The sequence below is a fragment of the Naumovozyma dairenensis genome, chromosome 1 (assembly GCF_000227115.2).
Source record: "Naumovozyma dairenensis CBS 421 chromosome 1, complete genome".
NCBI lineage: Eukaryota > Fungi > Ascomycota > Saccharomycetes > Saccharomycetales > Saccharomycetaceae > Naumovozyma > Naumovozyma dairenensis.
The window spans coordinates 1,946,872-1,969,763 of record NC_016479.1 but is presented as its reverse complement, the minus strand read 5'-3'; the positions used below and the strand labels follow the sequence as shown (position 1 = coordinate 1,969,763).

Sequence of the window (22,892 nt, the reverse complement as noted above, 5' to 3'; positions counted from 1 at the left end):
ATTAATTTTCAGTTTATATTTAAATAAAATAATTACGTAATACTTTATAATGAATAATATTCCTTTTTTTTACAGAAAAAGCTTCATTGAATGATGGTTTTTGCTATAACAACCACCTTCTGATGCAGCTTCCTATACGTACTATGTTCATTCATGAAAATATGTGTCGTTAAAGGCGTTTATGGCGTAAATGTCGGTGACACACTTTGCAACCGAAGGCAAATCCCCTGTTTCCCACTTTGGCCTTTAAGTTTTTTTTACTGGAGGAAGGGATTTACACAGAACTCGACGCAGCCCATACCGGAGCCACTTCCTTTTCTGTCGCTGCACGCAGAAATTCCCCGTGACTACTCTGCAGGAAACAGAAGTATGTAAGCAAGATCGTCCCTACGTAGAGGAGCTCCGGGAAACAACTAAGTATACGTGTCCCTGTTTTTATTTATTTTTTATGTAATTTACTCCAATCCTCACACTGCTCATATAAAGGTATTCTTTTCTTTATCCAGTATGTTAATTTTTCATTATAATGTCGCATTTTTCTCGAGATCAATAATGATTAAAGAGGAATTATACAATAGGCCCTGGTATATACATTTATACATTCCTGCAATTGAATAAAAGCAATAAAACAATAGGACAATAGAAGGAAAATTTTCAAACCGTGGAGGCACATTGAATAAAAGTATGATTAAATTAAGTCCCAATGTTAAACTCTATATATCAAGAGGGAAAAGGGCATTTAATGCTAAAAGGAGAATAATAATGGTTCCTACATTCATCCTAATGGTCCTTTTCCTTATCTTTAATGCCAGTTCAAAATCTGCATCAGAAAATTCTTCCACTGGTTTTTCAGGAAGAGTTCCTTCTAGAGGAGGGAAAGATTCCACATTATCAGACGATTCTATCGATTCTAAATTAAGAATTTCTACATTTAAGATGGTAGAAGCTGACCGTGAAGAAGTTGCCAATGAAAGTTTCCTTTCATCCATATTTAGTAAAGTTGGTGGTTCCACATTGTCTTCTCAACAACGTCATCTTTTGAAAAATTGGGACCATGCAAGTAGACTAGACCAATGTAAGTACTTGATTGGATCATTATATAATGCTGATCCAAATTGGAGTAATGAAAAAATCGTTGATTTCTTAGATGACCCCTTAATTGATGATGTTAACATTGCATTGGTTACTGAAAGATTAAGATTATTTGATTATTGTTTCCTTTCTGACAAATCTGTTGATTCTAAGGATGTGTTTGATGGTTTTATTAATGTCGATTGGGAGGATTTCCAGAAGAGAATGTTCCCTTTTTTGAAGAAAAGTTCAGGTGATGTTTTGTTACCTAAGATCACTAACTTGAAAGATGGTTCCATTGTTGAAATTTCAAAACTAATGCCATCTGCAAAAGAAGGTGATTTTTCTGCCAGTAATAATGCAAACTTCTTTGCAAGTTGGAAGAAAGCTGCTCATGGTAAAGGTATCGTAGTTACTATGAAGGATCTTGATAAGAATATGTTTGAAGGTTTGGTTACCGTCTTTGAAGAAATGGGAAACAAATTACCAATTCAATTAGTCAGTACTGGTAAAGATTTTACGAAGGAAACCATGGATCATTTACAAAATTTTGCAAAGAATGCTAAACAAGATGTTTACTATGTGGATTGTTCACCAATGTTGGATCAAGATTTTGTTGAAAAAAATATCAAATCTTATGTCAATAAATGGATTGGTGTTCTATTCAACACTTTTGAAGAATTGGTGTTTTTCGATGCTGATTCAGTACCATTTATTGCTCCAGAAAAATTCCTTGAAAATTCAGAATATAAAAAGACTGGTGCATATTTCTTCAGAGATAGATCATTGGGTAATGATCGTACATTCCAGTATTGTATTGATATGATTCAGGTTATGGAACCATCAAAGGAGGAGAAAAAATTGATTAAGAGTAAAACCAAATTTGAAACTCTTAATCCACCAGAAACTAAATCTTCATCTGAAGCTGCTATTTTTAATTCATTTTTCCAGAATTTTCAACATAATAATGTTGATAGTGGTGTTGTTATGCTCAATAAGAAGCAAAAAATGGGTGGGCTATTAATGGGTTTCTTTTTACATCTTGATGCTAAGATGAAGAAATGTGTTTCCGGTGATAAAGAAATGTTTTGGTTAGGTAATTTATTAGCTGGCCAAGATTATTCCATTGCGAAATCATATGGTAGTATTGCAGGTAATGTTGGTAGTATGGGTGATGGTAAAGAAGGTGAATCTACTTTATATATCTGTTCTACCCAAGTTGCTCATGTTGACAAAGACGATAATATCTTATGGGTTAATGGTGGGTTGAATACTTGTAAACTTCCACATCTTGCTCAAAAGGATTTTGATGCATCTCCAGAATATTTCAAGCAAAGATTTGGTTCAGTGACTAATTTACAAAATATTTATAATAATCGTGTTAAACTAGATGGGTTAATCAAACCAGATGGTCAACTAAACAAATGGATGAAAATCAGTGAATGTCAAAATCGTATGTATTGTGCTTTCATCGGTGGTCCAGATGCCAAGAAGAAAGGTGCTGTTGATGATTCTAAGACCTTGGTTAGGTTTAATGATAATGCACAAAAGACATTTAAGAGGATTGGTCAAGCTTGGTCTAATAAGAAGGTTCCTGCTTCTTCATGATGAATGAACAGATGAATATGTAAATTTGTCTTCTACTCTTTACTTTATAGTTTTTACCCTTAACCTCGTATAGCATACTGATGTTACAACTTATGTTTATGTTTAAATATAGTACATAGATCTTTGCCTATTTGCTGTGTGATTGTCATATTTTTATCAATAATATTTACTGACACTTTTTTCTTTCTTTATATATAATGATAAAAAAAGGTCGTCCGGGGATAATCACATTATTTTTTAATGGCCAATGGAACTTGGCCAGTGTCTTCAAAGGAATAGATAACACACAGAGAAGAGAATAAGAGATGCATTGAAGGTTTTTTGCTACCAGTAAGGCACCCAGACGAGTCAATCACGTAAGTTAGGAAATGGTAACTGAGTCAATTTCGTGTATATCCGAATCAAATAGTCTTGATAGTCATCAAAATGCAAATAGTGACGAACCATCAGGTTCCACAGGAATATCCTTACAGAATTTACTTGATGATACGATGTTTGATGAATACAACACTAATGATGATGATGATTTGAAGAGCGATGTCGATGAAGCATACCAAGAATGTCTAAATTTATTCTTGAAAGGAAAAATAAAATCATGTCTGGAGAAGATGTTGGAACTTGACTTACTTCAAGTACAACTTTTAAAGTCAAACAAAGATATCTTTGTTCTATTTCTATTAGCATGTAAAACGAATAATGACGGTCCTCGAATATTAGGTATCAATATCCAAAAAATAGCTGAGATTATATTTGATGGAGTTTTCATGAGTACCAATAACCTTCTATTCCAATTTGATAATACAGAAGAGTATATACGATTTTTAAATATATATTTTCACTGTTGTGTCGAACAAGTAGAACTAGAAGGGAAAGATAAGGGCAAGTCGATATTTAATTTGAAGAATAGTCTGGAACATGCCATTGACAATACTTTATTACTACCAAGAGTCGATGACACTCAGGTTACGGAAGGCATTCAAGAGTTGGTACACACACTGTTATTTGATATCGAGATCAAATCAATGAAGAAACAAAGGACCCCCACTTTATATTTAGAGCTCTCAAATCGAATACCTGAATTATCGAATCTTTTAAATGAGTCCTTTGTCAGTGGGATCTCCAGAGAGAAAATTATACTAGATCTTTTGGAGAAGAAGCATGTTGACAACGAATTAAAGAGGAAGAAAATAAAAAACAATAACCGATCACACCAGAAACGACACGGTAATTATACCAGTTTACCGCCATCTCCCAGCAAAATGAGTCCCAAGGAAAATCTCACCATTGCCGAGTCCACTTCTTCGAAGAATACAGATCAAGAACCGACAGATAAAGAAACAGTGACAGATATGACAAATTATAAACAATATTTTATGGATCATCTATGGAATCAAATGATTTCATTGGAATTTTTGCATAAAAAACCGACGATATTATTAGCAACTTTAACATTTTTACTCATTTTGAAAAAGATCAAATTATTCAAATATATTTTCAAGAATATCCCTAATCTCATTAAGAAGTTGCTTCCATACATTGTGGATGTATTAAATCTTCTTTCCAGTATATGACTATGATTAAGAATGGTGTGGAATGTCTATACGCAACACTAAATTACATACACCGAAATGTGTTTATTTATTTATCATTTATTTAAAACAAACAAACATACACATACACATACACATACACATACACATGCATATATATATATATATGAACATATTCATTGATCGATAGTGGCGCATGGCACATGGCATGATTCTAATCCGTCTGTCAGTTGACAATTGTCTGTGTCACACTGTTAGATTATGATTTCCTTCTACATATCGGCTCAAAATTTCACAAGAATTTTTCTGTTTTGAAGGAAAACACATACAAATAAAAAAAAAAGCATACATTAATCTTTGAAGATGTGACAGGAAAGATAAGTACCATTTGCCTTATAAAAAGAGGAGGCTAGTCTCCAATAATATCCACAAGTTTTCTTACCTTTAAAACAATATTTTTTTTTGCACCTTTTCAATATTTCAAGCGATCCATAGACCAGTAGTCGTAATAGTAACGATGTTTCAACGGAAATTCATACCTATCCTAAGATCGTCAAATTCGCTGCCTAAAATCCCTTTATCTCGACGAATAATGAATGATAAATTTACTGTACTTTCATACAACATGTTGTCACCATCATATATGTGGCCACAAGTGTACACTTACGTCCCAGATCAGTATAAAGATTGGAATTATCGACATACATTGTTAGAATTGGAACTATTAGACAAATATAAAGCTGACATCATGTGCGTACAAGAAATGACGAAAAGAGATTATATTGATTATTGGCAATTAAAATTAGGTACAACAATTGGATACGGATCAAAATTTATTGCCAAGAGTCCACCTAAATATTGGGAACGACATTTACTAGATTTGGATGGTGTCGCTATTTTTTATAATTTACAAAAATTCGATTTTATTTCATCATCAGGAATATATTTGAATGAATTCTTAGATGTTTTCAATCCTGAAGAGTTGCAATATTTGAAAGAGAAAACTCTAGAATTGACTGATGGTGCTGGAATTAAAATAGATGAGAAAACTTTATTTGAAATATTATCTGTTAAAAATCAAGTTTCTCTTTTCGTTTGCTTGAAACATAAAGAAACTGGACAAGTATTTATTATTATCAATACCCACTTGTATTGGAAATATGACGAAGTAAAGTTATCTCAATGTATTATAATAATGAGAGAATTGAGCAAAATCATCGATGAATTATTACAAGATGTAAGGCATAGTAAAGTAAAAATTATTTTCGCTGGAGATTTGAATTCAACAAAAGATTCTCTTGTTGTTAAATTCTTAGAAGGTCAAATATTGAGTCATGGGGCCCTTAATATGGTGAATCCAATGAGACCATATTTTAATTCCTCCATTTATAATAAGGTACCTGAAGATTTCTTTACCAATACATGTTACTCAGGGAAACTGAAAGGTATATTTGACTATTTGTGGTATAATGATAAGGATTTATCACTTACTAAGATCCTTCGGGGTAAAGAAGTTTCAGATGAATTAGAAGCTTTAATGGAGTTTGGTTTGCCGAACAAAGATCATCCTAGTGATCATATCCCAATCTTAACAGAGTTCCAAATACTACACTAGGCCTGATTTGGTTATACTACCCTGAATGTTATCCTCGAACCTGGGTAAATCATTCTAAATAAGAAATGATATGCGAATGTTGCAGGTCAACAACCATGTAGAATTTACTTCTCTATTATTAAAACGAAAAAAGTTAGCAAAGAACAGAATTTTATATACTTATAAACATATATACCACATATTACATTTCTCTATAAACACTATATATATTCAATACTCGTACATATTTACTATCATTCTCATTCATTATATTTTCCATGTAATAGTGGTCTATTTTTTCTTATTCAATTTGTGACATTTTTCTGATAAAAAAAAAAATACAATACAAAATTTGAACTTCGAGAAAAGTTAACTTGATACAAATTTGAACGATAAACCAAGTTCGAAAATAAAATTACAAAAGGCGACAAGACTACTTTTTACTATTGGATCAAAATTTGGCTTAATCATATCTTTTCCATTTGCAACTAACCTTTCAATAGTATATTACAAAGAATGCAACTAGCTTCATCTAAACTACGCAACGAACTGGCAAATAATTCACCCATATCGATTGGAGTTCCACTAGATCTTTCTCAACCAAATATCTTCAATTTGCAGCAACAACAAGGAATGGATGATACATTAGCTCAAGATGTTAGGTCACAGCTCAACACCATGAAATCATTTCGAGATGATTTGTTCTTTATGGCTGATGGCCTCCCTGCATCTGGGTTTCCCAATCATTATATGTCACCATATATACCAATTAATGGGGACCAAAATGACATCTATCTAGGTACGAATAATTATGCCTATAGATTCGATGATAATACTAATAGTGGCGTTGTAACTGCCAATAATAGAATTAATCCTACAGACTTTCCCAAACCAGGCTCTCAACATAGAGAACATTTATTGTCTGTCCTAGCTCATAAAAACATTGAAAAGTATCAAAAACAAATGAGATTACAACAACAGCACCAACAGCACCAACATCAACAACATTTACAGAAAAACTTCCCAAATCAACATTTTCAAGATAGAAGAATGATTAACCAACCATTACCGCATCAGATTCATCAAAATAACACATTTTCAATGCACCAAGGCAGATAACTAAAATTAAAGACTATATTTTCTATTTCCTATCATTTCTCAATTTATACTATAAAGACAATTTTTTCTAAGCATATCTAAGACAGAATAGAAAGCCAACGTTCGGTTTTTCTTTCTCATCTCATTTATCCATTATTTATTTATTTTAACTTTTCAGGATTATCTCCGTACTAGTACGATAAACGTTCTTTCCTTTTTTCACTACACCATTTCTGATCAATCTCATTACTTTCCATTCATGGTTTCATTATCATCAACATTTCAAATGACTTTTATTTTTGATATTCCCATTTTAACGTATTCTGAAGAACTATTTCATTCAAAAGCACATTACAAGAAACGCAACAACTTAGGAAAATAAAGATAGGAATAAAGGCTCTATTATATTCCCGAACAGACATTTTTTACTATTCTACACAAACGTTACATTCACATGCATATAAATCTAAAAAATCATATAAATATATTACTTCTTTCAGCCTTCCTCCACTTGTTATCTTATCTCCACATATATTTCGATAATCTATAAAAATTGTATAGCAAAGACATTCATTTAAAAAGGAGAGTATTCTCCGTTACCTTAAAATCGTGAAACTCCACTGTTACGTTGAATTTGATTAATGTACATTCCTCTATTTATGTTTTTGACTGAATGTCAATACAAAAAAAAAAAAGCTATTGTTATATATGAACTGGCTTCCCGAAATTATTCATCTTAATCCTTATTAGCCTTTTTGAAAGCTTGAGAACGTTTGGTAACTCTACCAGTTTTCGATCTTTGTTTCTTTTTCTTCAAATGCGATACGTTTTCACCCTTGGTAGCTCTTAAACCTTCAATGGTTAATTCTTGACCAAGAGTAGCTCTATCAGCTTTCCCAAGAATCTTTTTAGCTCTACCAACTTTAGTCTTTTGAAAGTCTGATAAGTTCCCACTATTTTTGAAATTAGATGATGATGATTGTGAACCATTCTTTCTCATATTCTTACATCTTGTAACACGCAATTTTCTACCTTTCTTCTTACTATCTTTGTCAACATTGGATTTCATCATTACTTTGTCATTTAATAGCAGAGCTTTGTTAACAGATTGTAATTCTTTAAATTGAACATATGCAAACCCTTTACCCATATTAGTTTTTGCATCTCTAATTATACGAACGTATTCAATTTCACCACAACTTTTAAAATGATTCCAAAGACTTTCTTCAGCTTCTTCAAAATCAAGATTACCGACGAATATCGATCTCTTTTTATCTTGAGCAGATGGATGTGCCACTGAGTCAACTCTTAAATGATGATTATGGAAAACGGTACCATTTAATTCCGAACAAATAGTTTTCACAATATTTTTATTTTTATAAACAATGTATGCATTGACAGAATCTCTTGATTTATGTAATTTTTGTTGAACAAATGCTACTTTTCTTGGTAATGCTTCATCAAAGGAAATCGATCTAAATCTTATACTTTCAATTGTGAATGGATTTTCTTTTATTTTACTCTCAATATCTTCTTGTTTTTCTTCATCATCATCTTCATCTTCAGATTTTTTTGGTTTTGGATTTGTATTGAATAATTTCTTAAAAGTTTTATAAACAGTCTTTGATGTTATAACATCGTTAGGAATATTACCAATAAATACAGTTCTTTCTGCCTTCGCAAGTTCTTCTTCTTTCAAATCAGTTTTCTTAGCAACTTGACTGCTTGTTCCTGCTATTTCCTTTTCACTTTCATGATCATCAGTTGATGCATCTTCCCTAGAGTCTTTTTGTGCCTCTTCAGAATCTTCCTTTTCTATTAATTTAGCAAAATACTTACCTTCCAAATCTTCATCATCATCACCATCTACATTCTTCTTCTTCTTAGATTTCTTTTGTTTCTTCAATTCAGGTTCATCAGCCTCACCATCTGCAGAGACATCGTCGTCCTTCTCAGATTCAGATCCAGATCCAGATTCAGATTTAGATTTAGATTCCAACTCGGGTTGCTTCCTCTTTACAGAAGGTAATAAAGTTCTATGCTTATTTTTAACTTGTAAATTATCGATTGGTCCACTGGAAGCATTGAATAATTTACTAATGTTTGATTCTAATTTATTGGAATCAACACTTCCGAAAAGTGAATCGATGGATGATGACATATTGTTGGTATTAGTGTCGATTCTTAATACTATTTAAGACGCAATGAGAGTTTGTGTATGTAATTTCAGAGTCAACTATCCTTTTTGTATATTCAATGTATATGGCTACTTTAAATTTTAGCGATGAGATGAGCTTTCTTTATTATCTATCTTTCTATATCTATATTTTGAAAAATTTTCTGTTTTCACTGAGGCGCGTCACAAATTGTATGTAGAGAAAAGAAAAAGTGTGACGCAGGAAAAAGTGAGAAACAGGAAAGATTTATATTTTACATAGATAATTTATAGTAGATTTTTGGCTTCACGATAATCAGAATGGGGCTCCCCTAACAGTTCCTCTCTAAGAATGTGTCTACTATTAGATATCTCAAACCAAAAAAAACTTGAAACTCAGGGAGAATTTAAAGCGTTTTTAAACCTTTTTTAGTACGTTTTGGAAACTGAAACATTGCTTACAAAAAGCAGGATATGGTTCCAAATTCTCAAAAAAACTACGAAATAATGAAAAACAATGAAAATAAATAGATGTAGTATATACTGTCTCTAAATAATCAATACTTGAGATAATATTAAAGAAAAACTCTGTATCGCATATTGTGCCAAGACTATAGACTTAAAAAACCTTCCAAACACATTATTGGGGTAATTTTACAACAAGAACAATGTTCTCGCATGTTAAACACAGATTTGTTCAAACATGTCTCTTCTGAATATGTTTCCCTCAGAGGGTCATTTTAAGATAAGATAAGATAAGAAGACGGAGGCTGTTTAACATCCGTACATTATCTTGCATGTTTACATATACGTGTGGTGTACCAGTTTACACGATTTTTTAAGTGAAGATGAATCCATCAAAAAATTCAAAAATTCCCCAGAAGTTCAAGAAACTTCTCAAACGCGCGCAAAAAAAAAAGGTCGCAATTTTCAGATCTGTGAAATTTCAAGTAAAACGGTTGTAGTGTAGTGTAGTGTAGTGCAGTGTGATAGTTAGGGTCGTTTGTGCGCAGGAACGTTACCCCATGCCAATGTAGAGAGTGTTTGAATGAGCAATGATAGCATAGTAGCAACCATACGGATGAATCAAAGAAACTCAATTAGTAAAACATGCTATTCTCCGTTTAAAAAAATTTATTAGTTGGATTTTTGAAACCCGATTTTAGTCCACCAGAAGAACACCAAGAAAACCAATTAAAGATGAAGTACTTAGCTGCCTACTTATTATTGAACGCCGCCGGCACCACCCCAAATGCTGACAATGTCAAGGCTGTCTTATCCTCTGTTGGTATCGACATTGAAGAAGACAAAGTCTCCTCTTTGATCTCTTCTTTAGAAGGTAAATCTGTCGACGAATTGATTGTTGCAGGTAACGAAAAGTTGGCCGCTGTCCCAGCTGCTGGTCCAGCTTCTGGTTCTGCTCCAGCTGCCGGTGCCTCTGGTGATGCTACTGAAGAAGCTAAGGAAGAAGAAGAAGAAGAAGAATCTGATGCTGATATGGGTTTCGGTTTATTCGATTAAACAAATAAAATATAAACACCATTTTTCCAATTTTTGTATTGATCATATCAACGGTCTTTAATTATTATTCATTTTTTAACCCAACCTTTTCCTTTAAAAATTAAACTTTGAAAGAAATATTAATATTAATAACAAATAACAATATACTTTTGTATTTATTTTGTATTTATTTTTATTTAGATAAGTTTACTTTTAAATGCATGATTCAAAAACTTTAAAACAAAAAGAAACAACAACTTTTTCGATATTTGTTATATATCAGTTAAACTAATTGGGATTGGCGATAAAGAACATTAGAAACGGAGACAATAATGTTAATGTCGGTGTCAGAATTATATCAAGGATATATAAAGGGAATTGTGAAAACTCATCATTCCTTAGGTTCTGAATAGTCTTAATACAAGTGAATAGAATATGAAAATGCAGGAAATATATCCCATGCTTGCTAGGGGATATATTTCTTTGGTAGATAATTTTTTGATTAGTTATTTTACGGATATTGAGTAGTATTATAAACAGTGAGGGAAAACAATATTCCAAGGGGGGCAATGGATGGCCTCACTTTGAAGGCGTTTATATGAAAGAAAACAGCCAGCAAAACGTACCTAACTAGTTGTTACGTAAATTATTATGGCCTTTATTAACGTAAGGTTAAATAGCAACTTCTCCCAATATGTCAACACCGGTCGACAAAAAGAAGACAAAGGAAATGAAAAATTGTCTATTTTAATACCAATCAACTGTTATATAAATTTCGGGACTAGATGCATGTGTATTAAGGATTGCTATCCTTTCTTAAGCCATGTGTTATATAATGTTTATTCATAGAAACATTTGTTATGTCAGTGTCATTTACCTAGAAAGTGGTCAGACGAAAAAGTTGATTAGGACAGGAAATATCGTTTAAAGGTACAGCAAGTATAAGATCCAACCATGGTTAATCGGCAGTAGTCAGATTATGGTTGAAAACTATAAAAGATCAATATTTAAACTATCGTTACAGTAATTTAGACAAGAATGTCAGAATAAAATAATCTAAGAAAGAGGAAATAGAATATTGTGACGCCGCCTCTTTGTTTATATTCCCGAAGTTGGAAAACCGTGTTAATAAACCACTACATATATACGAAGAAGCATTAAAGAAAGGAAACAGATATAGCCATCAGATCTATTGCTCAAAGAATCACCTGAGAATATATCAATACAGAGGAAGAACGCCATCGAGAGAAAAGAAAGAAATGGTTAACATAGTGAATTTGTTGCTGTTACAAATCCCTCTTCTACAACTATCCACGGCAATGCGCGACATGGAAAGGAATCAAGTGATACTGGCTCCAACCGTTCGTAATAGTGTCACAACGGCGACGACCAAGACTGATTCTGATAATCAAGTGGTAACACCAGAAAATGGGAAGGGAAAGGAACCGACATCGCTTCGTATAACAGATAGTTTGATTTGTAATGATAAGGAATGTTATCCCAGGGTATTCGAACCAGAAGATCAATGGAAACCAATTAGACCAGAACAGCAATTGCCAGGTGGATTAGATATTAGAATGAATTTGGATACTGGTTTAAAAGAAGCGAAATTATTACCTATTGAAGAGAGAAATGTGAAAACATTCGCCAAAGTAGATAAAGAGGAAAAAGAAGTAGAAAAGGAGAAAAGCGATGTTGGTTCGCCCAAAGAACAGATTATTGAAAGGAAAGAAAAGCAAGAACAGAAACAATCTACTATAGCCCAAGATAGTGTAACTGAATATGAATTTTCAAATGATTTTAAAACAATAAGAGATCTGCTTTACAATCCAACAATCCTATCAAAAGATTTAGATAACTTAGAAACAATATTCGATAATGTAATGGAATTTGCACATGATTATAAACACGGATATAAGATCATATCTCATGAATTCCGATTGTTACAAAATATTAGTTTCAATGATCAATTACCACCTACTATTAGAGAATTAAGTACAAGAGTCATTACCAGTTGTCTAAGAAATAATCCACCCGTGAAAGAATATATTAACAATAATTACCCCGCATTCATTGATAACACATTTGTTGCTATGGATATTTTAGTTAATAATCTTTCTTATGATTTAAAAATTAAAAAATTTCTTTTGAAACGGTATCTTTCCATACTAAATGAACTTATTGAAACGCCTTATCAATTTACCAAGGATAAGATGATCATTTTACAACATATTTATGCAATTCAAGATCAACAAATTAAAATTAAAATATTAGAATTGATATCTATATGTTTTACCGATGAGATTGATAGTAATGAGAATGAGGAACTTCCGAACTTGAATAAAAGGGATAATATTCAACAAAATGTTCCAGATTTACAATCATGGACTAATGAGTTCACATCTTTGGTTCAAGATAAAGATCTAGATGAATGGCATTTGAGGAAATTTTTCAATAGTTTGTATAATATTAAGACCACATTTAAGAAGGATATTAAGATAGATTCCAAATTTTTAAATTGGTTAGCTGAACAAGAAAAGCAAAGAACTAAAAGATTAAATAATGGACTACAAGAAAGAGATTTGGAACAAGATTCATTCGATGAAAAATTGATTTCAAGTAGACATTCTATCTTTGGTAATCCATTGGCAGACAGAATTAAACATTTTGATGATGAATTATGATCTTTATAATTTTCAATGTACGAAAAGCACAAAGAAAAGCAAAATATTTAAAGGTATCTTTTTAAGCAGTGATAATTGATAGATTTCTTTCAAGTTTTTTTCTTTTTCTTTATCAGGCAATTTTTCAAAGAAAAAATGTTCGTTTCATATTCGTGATACATCAATATATATATATATATATATAATTTAGTTAGACTAACTACTCGTCACTTCGTCTAAAAATGTACCGTCATTTGCCAATCGTTTCTTGAATTTATCCCACCAAGTATCAAATCTCTTTATAGAAACGTTACCCATGGAATCCAGAAATCCAGAAAGATAATTATATGCATGTTGAACAATTTTACCAGCTAATTCCTGTGTCAATGCAGGATATAATCTAGCTAGCTGTCCCGCGGTAGTTATATTCCTTGTAGGTTTCATTAGCGCCAGCGACGAAGAAGAAGATGTGGGTGGCATCTGTGGTATTTGCGTAGATCCCATTGCCATCTCGTGTTTCCATGCTTCTAATTTAGCCATCCCTTCCATTCGTGGCTCGATGGATATACCTATAATTAATTGAGAAATATTATGGAAGTTCATTGAGTTCTTATGTGGGAAACTTTGATCCTCATCTTCGTCCATATCAATCTCCCCTAAACCTTCACCATATTGTATACCATCTCGAGAAGTCCTGGTATCAGTATTATTCAGATTATTGTTATTATTAGTGGATTGTAATTTTACTTTGAAAATAGCACTGGGTTTCTCAGCACTAAGATAACCAAACATTTTAAAATCTTCTAGGGGACTCAATTTAAAATAAACTGTCGCTATATAATCTTCTGGGAATGTAACATTTGGTAAAACGAAAAGTGAAATATGAGAATATGATTTAGGTTTTGTTGAAGATAAAACAATAGTATGTTGTAATCCATTAGAGTTGGCTACTTCTTCGGAAAATTGTAATGGGTTTCCTGATGCAATAGCTGCGAACATGATGATTTATGATTTTTGAGAGCTGTTTTTTTTTTTTGGAGTAGAATTTAATAGTATCCTTCGGTGACGTACTTTAAGGTAGAAAGTTCTTTAAATACTTGTTTCAATTATGCCTTATTTTGCAAGCTGTTCTAATAAAATACTTTTCTATAGAATTCTACAAGTTTCTTCAATTCAATGTTCTAAGTATGTACATCCCCCCATTACATTGATATATTTTTTCCGAGGAGTGATTTTTTGGCGACAGAGAGAATTTCCTCAAGGAGATATATTTTATGTATTTTTACAAACTATAAACAAAATGTAAAGAGCAATGTTTTATCATGCAAAGTTCATTCAATTAGCTATATTTAAGAATATCAACTATTGTTTAGACAACTATTATACATACCTATGTTTTTATTTGGAGAATTCCTTGTCGTAATCAGTTAAGGTAAATCTATATTTGACATCACCCTTATCCATTCTTTCAAAGGCTTGCTTAACACCTTCTTCACCAATTGGGAGGGTTTCAACCCATATCTTCAAATTGTTCTTAGAAACTAAGTCTAATAGTTCTTTAATTTCCTTGACACCACCTAAGGCACTGTTGGAAATTGAGACACCCAATAGACCGAATGGTTTCAGATTTAAAACTTCATTTTGTTCAGGAACACAAATGGATACAATGTTACCACCCACTTTCATAGCCTTAGGAACAACATTGAAGTCAACGTCAGTTAAAGAGTTAGCACAAACGACAATCAAATCGAAAGTGTCAAAATATTTAGTACCCCAATCTGGTTCTTCTTTGGTAGCAATGAAATGATCAGCTCCTAATTTCATAGCATCTTCTTTCTTTGCAGATGTACGGGAAATTGCATAAACTTCAGCACCCATGGCCTTAGCGAAAATTAAACCCATGTGACCGATACCACCAATACCGACGATACCCACTTTCTTTCCTGGACCACATCCATTTCTTAACAATGGAGAGAATACAGTAATACCACCACACATTAATGGTGCTGCTAGGTGAGATGGGATATTTTCTGGGATTGGAACGGCGAAATGTTCATGAACTCTAATGTAATCAGCATAACCACCTTTAGAACTGTAACCATCCTTGTAACTTTGACCATACGTAGTAACGAAACTTGGACAGTATGGTTCGTTGTTGGACTTACAACGTTCACAATCTAAACAAGAAAACACTTGAGCACCAACACCAACACGGTCACCTAATTTCAAACCAGAGTTACAATTTTCACCTAATCTAACAACAGTACCGATGACTTCATGACCAACAACCAATGGCTTCTCCAAATCACCCCAGTGACCTGCTGCAGCATGAATATCCGAACCACAGACACCACAGCATTCAATCTTAATGTCAATGTCGTTTGGATAGAATGGCTTTGGTTCAAATTCGACCTTCTTTGGGTTTTTCCAATCTTTATGATCTAAAACGGCGATACCTTGGAATTTAGCTGGAGATGTTGAAGATGTCATGGTTAATTTTAAGCCGTGATGTTGGGATTTTATCCTATTCTTATTTGGTAGTGGGATATATAGGGACCTGAGAGGGAATAGATTCAGCTTATAATTATCTTTTTATAATGATATATTGAATCTTTTCTACCCTTATATATGTCACATTCCTGTTTTTGTTCATCTTCGAGCTTTTTTCGTCTTCAATTCTCAGCTTTCCTAAGAAGCAGGCGTAGAGTTATGCGACATGTATTGCCACGCCGTTCTGAGAAAAAAAAAAAGAAAAAAAAACTTCCATCGGTTTCGACGGCTCGGAGCAATTTCTTTACCGAGAAAGACCTGGTAAGGGGTAAAACCATTTTTTAGCCAACCCTTAATTGATTTATTTTCCTGTAAAAATATATACCCCTATGTACCTTGCCCCTTACACCTCTTACAAAGAGGCTCCCCCCCTGCGACTTGTGTATAATCTAGAAAAAATGTTTGCTTACAGTTCAACCCCTTTATAACATTTCCAAATTGGTCTACCAACCCCCACCCACAAACCCTCTACCCTATGCAGTTTTTTACCCCCGATTATTTTCTTAACCGTCACAATAGCGGGGTAGATAAATTTGGTAACGAGAACCTTTTTTTTCCAATTACGGAGATATCTGATAGGGAACTTGCTTATCATTTTATGCCAAGATAGACAGACGCTTACGTAAAATATCGGTGGACCACATCGGAATCCGAACTGGGCCGAACGAAGCCCCGACGGTCGAACTATGCAAATAACAGGGAATTCTATGCATAATCAATACTTATTCAATAATATGGTAGGTGCCATTACGTAAGAAAGCTGGTTCTAAGTTACAACGGGTAAAATGGTTCATACTTGTCTATTGATACGTCATTCTGTTATCAAAATGATATGGGTTGTTTCTTTTACTGACAGTACTTCCTTCAGAGCTCAGGTTACAGAATACAAGTACCTTTTTCGTTTTGAAAGAAAGAGATTTTAAAGTACATGAAAGACCGTCAAATACAGTAGGTCACAAGGGTGCTTCATTAAACCTTTCACAGCCATTTCTTGTTTATCTTTTATTGTTGTAGACAGCATAACGTCAAACTACTAACAGTAGTTGAATTCTTCTTGTTTATTTACTGTAGTAATACTTTGGAATCCTGAAGGTTGCTCCAATATATATATATATATATATATTTCATATTTAATACGACCGCATTGTAGAACATAGTACAAATCAATAAGAAAGCGAAGAGGTAAAATATTTATTAGTTATTATTTACATGTGATGATCATCAGCAATCTATAAATACTTAAATAGGGGTATTACTGTTCCTTTTAATGTGAATTCTGATAGTTTATAACTTTGTGCAGTGCTTCTTTTATCCTGTGATTGCATTCTTCCTTGCCTAAAATATCTATTATTATCGGTAATTTAGTACCGGGATGTAGTCCCGTCAAGGCATATCTTAACGTTTCAAATACGATTTTCTTCTTAATGTTCACTTCCAATTTAATTGCCTTGACTAAATCTTGTAAACTAGTTGCCCCTAAATTACCTTGGCATAGAGTTAGAACATTTTTAATTTCATTAGTATCCCGAGATGATAAAAACTCTTGAGCGACATTATCAGTTAAATTAGGCCTCTTGAAAAAGTACCAAAACATTTCATTGAAGTCATTTATTGATGTCAAAACGTCTCCACAATTAATCAGGATTTGTGATATCACATCAGAGGAGACGTTGTCGGAACCAAATTCTTCTTTAGCTGACGTTAAAATATCCGCTACAATCTTCGATAACTTCTCTGGATCTTTGATCTTCTCACGTAAAAAATGTTTATTAAAGAACCATAATTTTTTATAATCAACTTTAACATTACCTTTAGTTAGGTGATTTAAATTGAACAATTTCTCTATTTCGTTCATGGTAAAACACTCATGATTGGCTTTAGCAATATCTCTTGGAGGAGACCAACCTAGTAAGGCACAAAAATTAACCAAAGCTTCCGGTAAAACACCTTTCTCTTTTAAACTCAGCACAGAAAAGTCTCCTTTTCTTTTACTCAGTTTCTTATCATCGATACTGGTTAATAATGGAATATGAATAAATTTTGGCATATCCCAGCCGAACAACTGATATAACGCAACATGTTTTGGTGTCGATGGTAACCATTCCTCTCCTCTAATGACGTGCGTAATGCCCATTAAATGATCATCGACAACATTAGCGAAATGGTAAGTTGGATACCCATCAGATTTAATTAAGATCGGATCATCAAACCAAACTCCTCTTTCTTTTTGATTCAATTGTATATCCACTTGACCATGTAGTAAATCTGTGAACGGTGGATATCGATCAGGAGATTTTAACCTAATAGTATACGGTAGGTTAGCAGTCAAATTAGATTCCACTATCTCAGTATCTAAGTGGTAACAATTTCTATCATAACTAGGTGAATTTGGTGTATTAGAGTTCTTACGTCTGAGTTGTTCAAGTCTATCTTTAGTACAAAAGCAATGGTATGCAGCACCTGAATCCAAAAGAATTTTGATATATTTATGATATATCGGGAGCCTATCGCTTTGTTTAATAAATCCTTCGTCATAGTTAATCCCACACCATTTTAAAGTTTCATAAATATTGCTTATAGCTTCCGGATGTATTCGACTTTGATCTGTATCTTCTAATCGAAGTATAAATTTCCCGTTTGTACTCCGAGCCAGCAAATAATTGTACAATGCAGTTCTTAAGGACCCCAAATGCAATAATCCCGTTGGAGATGGTGCAAATCTGGTTATTGCAGGGGTAGTGGGGTGAATATCTTGTTTATAGTATCTCTTAATGATATGTTTTGGCAAAGCGATGATACTAAGGGGTTTGAGTCTCTTTGAAAAAACTGCTGATCTAAAACTGGTCAAATACATCTCATGAATATCTACTTTATCTCTCCCTCAACAACCAATATGTTGATATGTGATCATTCCTCAAGCTGCAGTCATACACCAATCATATTATGCATCACATAGTTGTAGAATAATTTACTGTTAACGGTTTCTTGAAATAATGTAAACGCTCATTATTTTTCACTTTAAGAACTCGAGACTGCACACCATAAATTTTAAAGGACCCAGCGCATAGTTGCCTCGAGGAAACGAATAAAAGTAGGTATAATAAATATTACAGTTTGGTATAAATCTATGTAGTTTTAGTATCAATTGAAATAACAAGGGAAACTATAGTATATAATTGGAAGTTTCGCCGAAATGAACCATTTCCGGATCGTCACTTGGGTTAGGAATCCATGAACCAGCCATGACACAGTGAATTCTCATCTTTTCATGGTAATGTAAATCTGTCAATAGTTTAGGAGTGATCAAGAAATATTGGGAAGTATTTTCCGCACAGGCGTTTTCAACCATTGCCTTATGAACAATTCTCTCATTTCTAGAGTCCATACCTTGATTGATTTCATCCACAACTCTGAATGGAGCAGCAGTAAACTCTTGTAATGCAATCATGTATAGGACAGTGGAAACTGCTCTTTCACCACCAGACTGCGTATGTGAATCTAGTTTCTTTAATGTAGCATTATCTCTGAACTTAACCATGATTTCTACTTTCCAATCAGCAAATCTATGTGGTTTTTCTAAGTTAACTGCACCTGCACTACCGACATTATTGAATAGGAGAGCAAATTGTTTGGAAATTTTACTGATCATTGAATCCAAACCAGGTTCAAGTTCTAAACGATTTTGTTTTATTTTCTCCTTCGTTGTGGCTAATCCGCTTGTCATGGTGGGTAACGTTTGTTCGAGTTCATTGATTTCCGTTTCTACTTTCTTTAGAATGGTAATAGAAGATGCATCATGATTTATCATTGAAATCTCAGATTCAAGTCTTTCAATAATATCTGTAATATATTCCACATTAAACGTATCTTGGTTTTGGTATTTTTCAGCATATTCGTTTAACTTATCCCTTGTCGGTTCGTCATAACTTTTAATCTGTCTTAACCATGTATGATACTCAGAAGTTTCCTTCAGTTCGGTGAAAGATCGCCTTTTAGATTCATATTCATCCTTTAATTCTCGCTCTTTATCGTCGAAGAATCCAACAACGTCTTTCATAGTAATATCCTTATTTTTGGCTTCAAAATATGCAATATCTAGTCTGATTAATTCCTTTTGATCAATATCCACTTTCTTTAACATAGACACCATATCAGCTAATAACTTTGTTTGTTGTTCTAATTCTTGAGCAATTTTCTTTTCAACAACATGAATATGTTGTGAAACATCTTTCCTTGCATCACGTTTTAATTCGTCTAATTTTGTTTCTAAAGTTTGGATAGTGGTCTGAGTCATGGTGTATCTTTCACGTTGTTGATTTAATTCTTGACCCTTTTGCGTTACTTTTGCAGTTTCATTTTGTATTTGTCTTAATTGATGTTCTAGTTCACTTCTTTCATTGGAGAGCGTTTCAAATTTAGATTGTCTTTCCTTGATTAATGTTTTGAATTCATCAATTTCTTTATTTATTCGATCTTTTTGTTCATCAGACATTACTGAAGATTGATAGTTTCTTGTATTGGAGTAAATATTTGAATCAATGGATGAAGTTTGTTTTGTATAATTAGACTGTCGGATAGTCAATTGTCTACGTCCGTGAATGATTTTGCTAAACATGATTCTACCGTTCTGATCTGGAAGTAATAATCTTTCTAATTGGCTTGGAGTCAATTCGCGTCTTGAGACAGGTATTGTATGTAATTTATTGATTTGACAAAGCATTTTAATAACATTTTTATCACCTGTAAGGAAATCTGATAAGTATCCTTCAAAACCGAATTCTTGTAATTGGTTTCTTGGTACCGGTGGAGTTAAGTCAATATCCTCCAATTCTCTTAAGTTCACTCTAAATCTCTTCAAAATATCATCACTGAATCTTTCATAGGAATCGCTATCAATTAAAGTAAGGGCTTGACTGGTATTTCGATCGATACATTGGTCTAAATATGAAGCAAATTGAGGATTTTTAGCGGAAACACTAATCAATGGTGGCTCTAAGACCTTGCCCTTCATTTCTGGAATTTCTCTAATATATAATACCGCATTATAAATATCTGTAGGTCTGGAATTTCTCATTAATACACCGATTTTATCCGTTCCTGTAAATGACTTTTTCTTGTTTTCGATTTTCTTTGTTAACATACCAATTTCATGATTATTTTGAGAACCTTTATTTTTAATTGCAATAAGTTGATCATTAATTTTTAAATCTTCATTTATTAATTCTTCTCTTTTTTTATCGAACTCATCAAATAAACTTATTTCAGGTGGAGTCATAGAATCAAACAATGATTGTTGTCTTTCTAATTCTGATTTTGTTGACAAGATTTGTTGTTGCAATTTTTTTGTTCTAGATTGATAATAAGAAATTTGAGATTGTTTCTTGACAATACTTTCTCTAATCGCATTCAAATTTTCCACTGTTTTAGATAAAGCATCTTTGGAGCTTTCTAGTGCAGTTTCATTTGTTCTTTTATCTTCAGCTATTTCATTTAGATTTTCTTCAATTTCCAATTTAGTCTTGACGAATGGTTTTTTATCTTTCATTAAATCTCTTAAATTTCTTTTCGCAATTTCATAATCACCTTTAAATTTTTGTAATTTTTCTCTATGATCTTTAATCATAACATAAGGCAATAATTTATTATGATATTCTATTTCTAATTTTTTGTTTTCAAATTCTTTCAAAGATTGAACTGAAGCTTCCAATTTTGTTCTTTCATTACATAATTCAGTATACCTTTTCTGTTTGATTTCCAATTCATCTTCCACTGTTTGTTCTTCATTTTGTAAAACTTTTAATTCTTCCAAGATATCTAGCAAATTTGGATCAATAGATCTAACAGTTTCAACTAATAACTTATCAGATTTCAATCTTGCGAATTCTTCCACACGTTCTTGTGATAAAAATTGACATAAATTATCCAATTGAATACTCAAGGCCTTGACTAAATTCTTCACAGTCAATTCAGACACAGGTTTATCATTAATATAATAGTCAGATTTTTTCTTATCTCTATGAATAATTCTTGTGAATTTAATTAAATCCAATTGTCCACATTTTAAATCCACTTGAGCGCCATTATTATTATTTTTATTATTATTATTATTAAAGTTTTTCAACTTATCCATTGATTCAACATTTTTCAAAAAAATCTCGATTTTGGATCTATCCTCCCCATTCTTAATATAATCATCCACTCTTTTACTACGACCGATATATTCTGGTTTACCAGCCAATCCCAGACAAGCAGCACAAACGAAAGTTGATTTACCGGAACCATTTGGACCAATGATCATATTCAATGATGGAGATAAATTAAATTCAGTTAATTTATAAGTGACGAAGTTTTCTAATTTGATCTTGACGATACTTGCTGGTTGGAATTTATCATAATTTACTGTAGATAGTTTTAATTTCTTTGATTTTCTTGAGGTATTATAATCTATACCATCATCATCATCATTATCATTATCGTTGCGAGGACGGACATATCTGTCCAGATTCATGATAGTAGTCGCCATCAGTGCAGCTGCAGAGCTACTCTATTTATTGGGACAGGAAGCGATTTTCAGCACTGATATATGCTTATTTATTGGCACTTTTTGTTTGAGTATATATATATATATATATATATATATTCTACCGTATTTGTGTTGTTAGGATGCTCTTCTAATTTGTAGAAAGAAAGATAGAGAGACTCTGCGATGCTATGCCAACGCTACGCGTCACGTCCCGGCATAACGCGTAAATGTTTGGCTGGAACCTGGGCGGTTAACAAAGATGCAGTGTTCATGCTTTTTTGCCAGATAGATATTCCAGCATTGCAGGTTACGTTATTTCTTTTTTTATTTGTATTATATTAGACAAGAGATCACTTACTTTTGAATAGTTTCTGGTGAATTTGTAGTGTTGTTCCAGTTTCATATATCAATAAGTCAGACTGCATAACATAATTGAACGTTGTCAAACAATGATAGGGTTCGAAATATAAAGGGAAGAAGAAAAAAAAAAGCAACACGCAAATATGGAAGTTTGTTGGCTCGTTTGAATACAAAATACATACATTCTTGTACAGAAATGGAATCGATAGATTAAGAGATG

General features: G+C 32.8%; 11 protein-coding genes across 11 annotated transcripts; 6 read left to right on the top strand and 5 right to left on the bottom strand.

The window, feature by feature from the left end:
* Positions 1 to 684: 684 nt before the first annotated feature.
* NDAI0A08550 (alpha-mannosyltransferase) lies at positions 685 to 2,679 on the top strand (the record flags this gene model as incomplete). Its single annotated transcript, XM_003668203.1, has 1 exon — positions 685 to 2,679. The coding sequence occupies one exon, from the start codon at positions 685 to 687 to the stop codon at positions 2,677 to 2,679; it is 1,995 nt and encodes a 664-aa protein (XP_003668251.1).
* Positions 2,680 to 3,047: 368 nt separating this feature from the next.
* PEX15 (Pex15p) lies at positions 3,048 to 4,250 on the top strand (the record flags this gene model as incomplete). The annotated part of the gene is made up of 1 exon (XM_003668202.1): positions 3,048 to 4,250. One exon carries the CDS (start codon positions 3,048 to 3,050, stop codon positions 4,248 to 4,250), a length of 1,203 nt encoding a protein of 400 aa, XP_003668250.1.
* Positions 4,251 to 4,746: 496 nt separating this feature from the next.
* On the top strand, positions 4,747 to 5,844 carry NGL1 (RNA exonuclease; the record flags this gene model as incomplete). Its single annotated transcript, XM_003668201.1, has 1 exon — positions 4,747 to 5,844. The coding sequence occupies one exon, from the start codon at positions 4,747 to 4,749 to the stop codon at positions 5,842 to 5,844; it is 1,098 nt and encodes a 365-aa protein (XP_003668249.1).
* A 495-nt stretch (positions 5,845 to 6,339) lies between these two features.
* Positions 6,340 to 6,942, top strand: NDAI0A08520 (uncharacterized protein; the record flags this gene model as incomplete). Its single annotated transcript, XM_003668200.1, has 1 exon — positions 6,340 to 6,942. One exon carries the CDS (start codon positions 6,340 to 6,342, stop codon positions 6,940 to 6,942), a length of 603 nt encoding a protein of 200 aa, XP_003668248.1.
* Positions 6,943 to 7,657: 715 nt separating this feature from the next.
* Positions 7,658 to 9,082, bottom strand: NOP12 (rRNA-processing protein NOP12; the record flags this gene model as incomplete). Its single annotated transcript, XM_003668199.1, has 1 exon — positions 7,658 to 9,082. The coding sequence occupies one exon, from the start codon at positions 9,080 to 9,082 to the stop codon at positions 7,658 to 7,660; it is 1,425 nt and encodes a 474-aa protein (XP_003668247.1).
* Positions 9,083 to 10,276: 1,194 nt separating this feature from the next.
* Positions 10,277 to 10,597, top strand: RPP2A (ribosomal protein P2 alpha; the record flags this gene model as incomplete). The annotated part of the gene is made up of 1 exon (XM_003668198.1): positions 10,277 to 10,597. One exon carries the CDS (start codon positions 10,277 to 10,279, stop codon positions 10,595 to 10,597), a length of 321 nt encoding a protein of 106 aa, XP_003668246.1.
* A 1,238-nt stretch (positions 10,598 to 11,835) lies between these two features.
* Positions 11,836 to 13,260, top strand: SIL1 (Sil1p; the record flags this gene model as incomplete). Its single annotated transcript, XM_003668197.1, has 1 exon — positions 11,836 to 13,260. The coding sequence occupies one exon, from the start codon at positions 11,836 to 11,838 to the stop codon at positions 13,258 to 13,260; it is 1,425 nt and encodes a 474-aa protein (XP_003668245.1).
* A 195-nt stretch (positions 13,261 to 13,455) lies between these two features.
* Positions 13,456 to 14,238, bottom strand: OPI10 (Opi10p; the record flags this gene model as incomplete). The annotated part of the gene is made up of 1 exon (XM_003668196.1): positions 13,456 to 14,238. The coding sequence occupies one exon, from the start codon at positions 14,236 to 14,238 to the stop codon at positions 13,456 to 13,458; it is 783 nt and encodes a 260-aa protein (XP_003668244.1).
* Positions 14,239 to 14,637: 399 nt separating this feature from the next.
* On the bottom strand, positions 14,638 to 15,729 carry NDAI0A08470 (NAD(P)-dependent alcohol dehydrogenase; the record flags this gene model as incomplete). Its single annotated transcript, XM_003668195.1, has 1 exon — positions 14,638 to 15,729. One exon carries the CDS (start codon positions 15,727 to 15,729, stop codon positions 14,638 to 14,640), a length of 1,092 nt encoding a protein of 363 aa, XP_003668243.1.
* Positions 15,730 to 17,053: 1,324 nt separating this feature from the next.
* Positions 17,054 to 18,643, bottom strand: MSE1 (glutamate--tRNA ligase MSE1; the record flags this gene model as incomplete). The annotated part of the gene is made up of 1 exon (XM_003668194.1): positions 17,054 to 18,643. One exon carries the CDS (start codon positions 18,641 to 18,643, stop codon positions 17,054 to 17,056), a length of 1,590 nt encoding a protein of 529 aa, XP_003668242.1.
* Positions 18,644 to 18,952: 309 nt separating this feature from the next.
* SMC5 (DNA repair ATPase SMC5) lies at positions 18,953 to 22,312 on the bottom strand (the record flags this gene model as incomplete). The annotated part of the gene is made up of 1 exon (XM_003668193.1): positions 18,953 to 22,312. The coding sequence occupies one exon, from the start codon at positions 22,310 to 22,312 to the stop codon at positions 18,953 to 18,955; it is 3,360 nt and encodes a 1,119-aa protein (XP_003668241.1).
* Between the last annotated feature and the right edge of the window lie 580 nt (positions 22,313 to 22,892).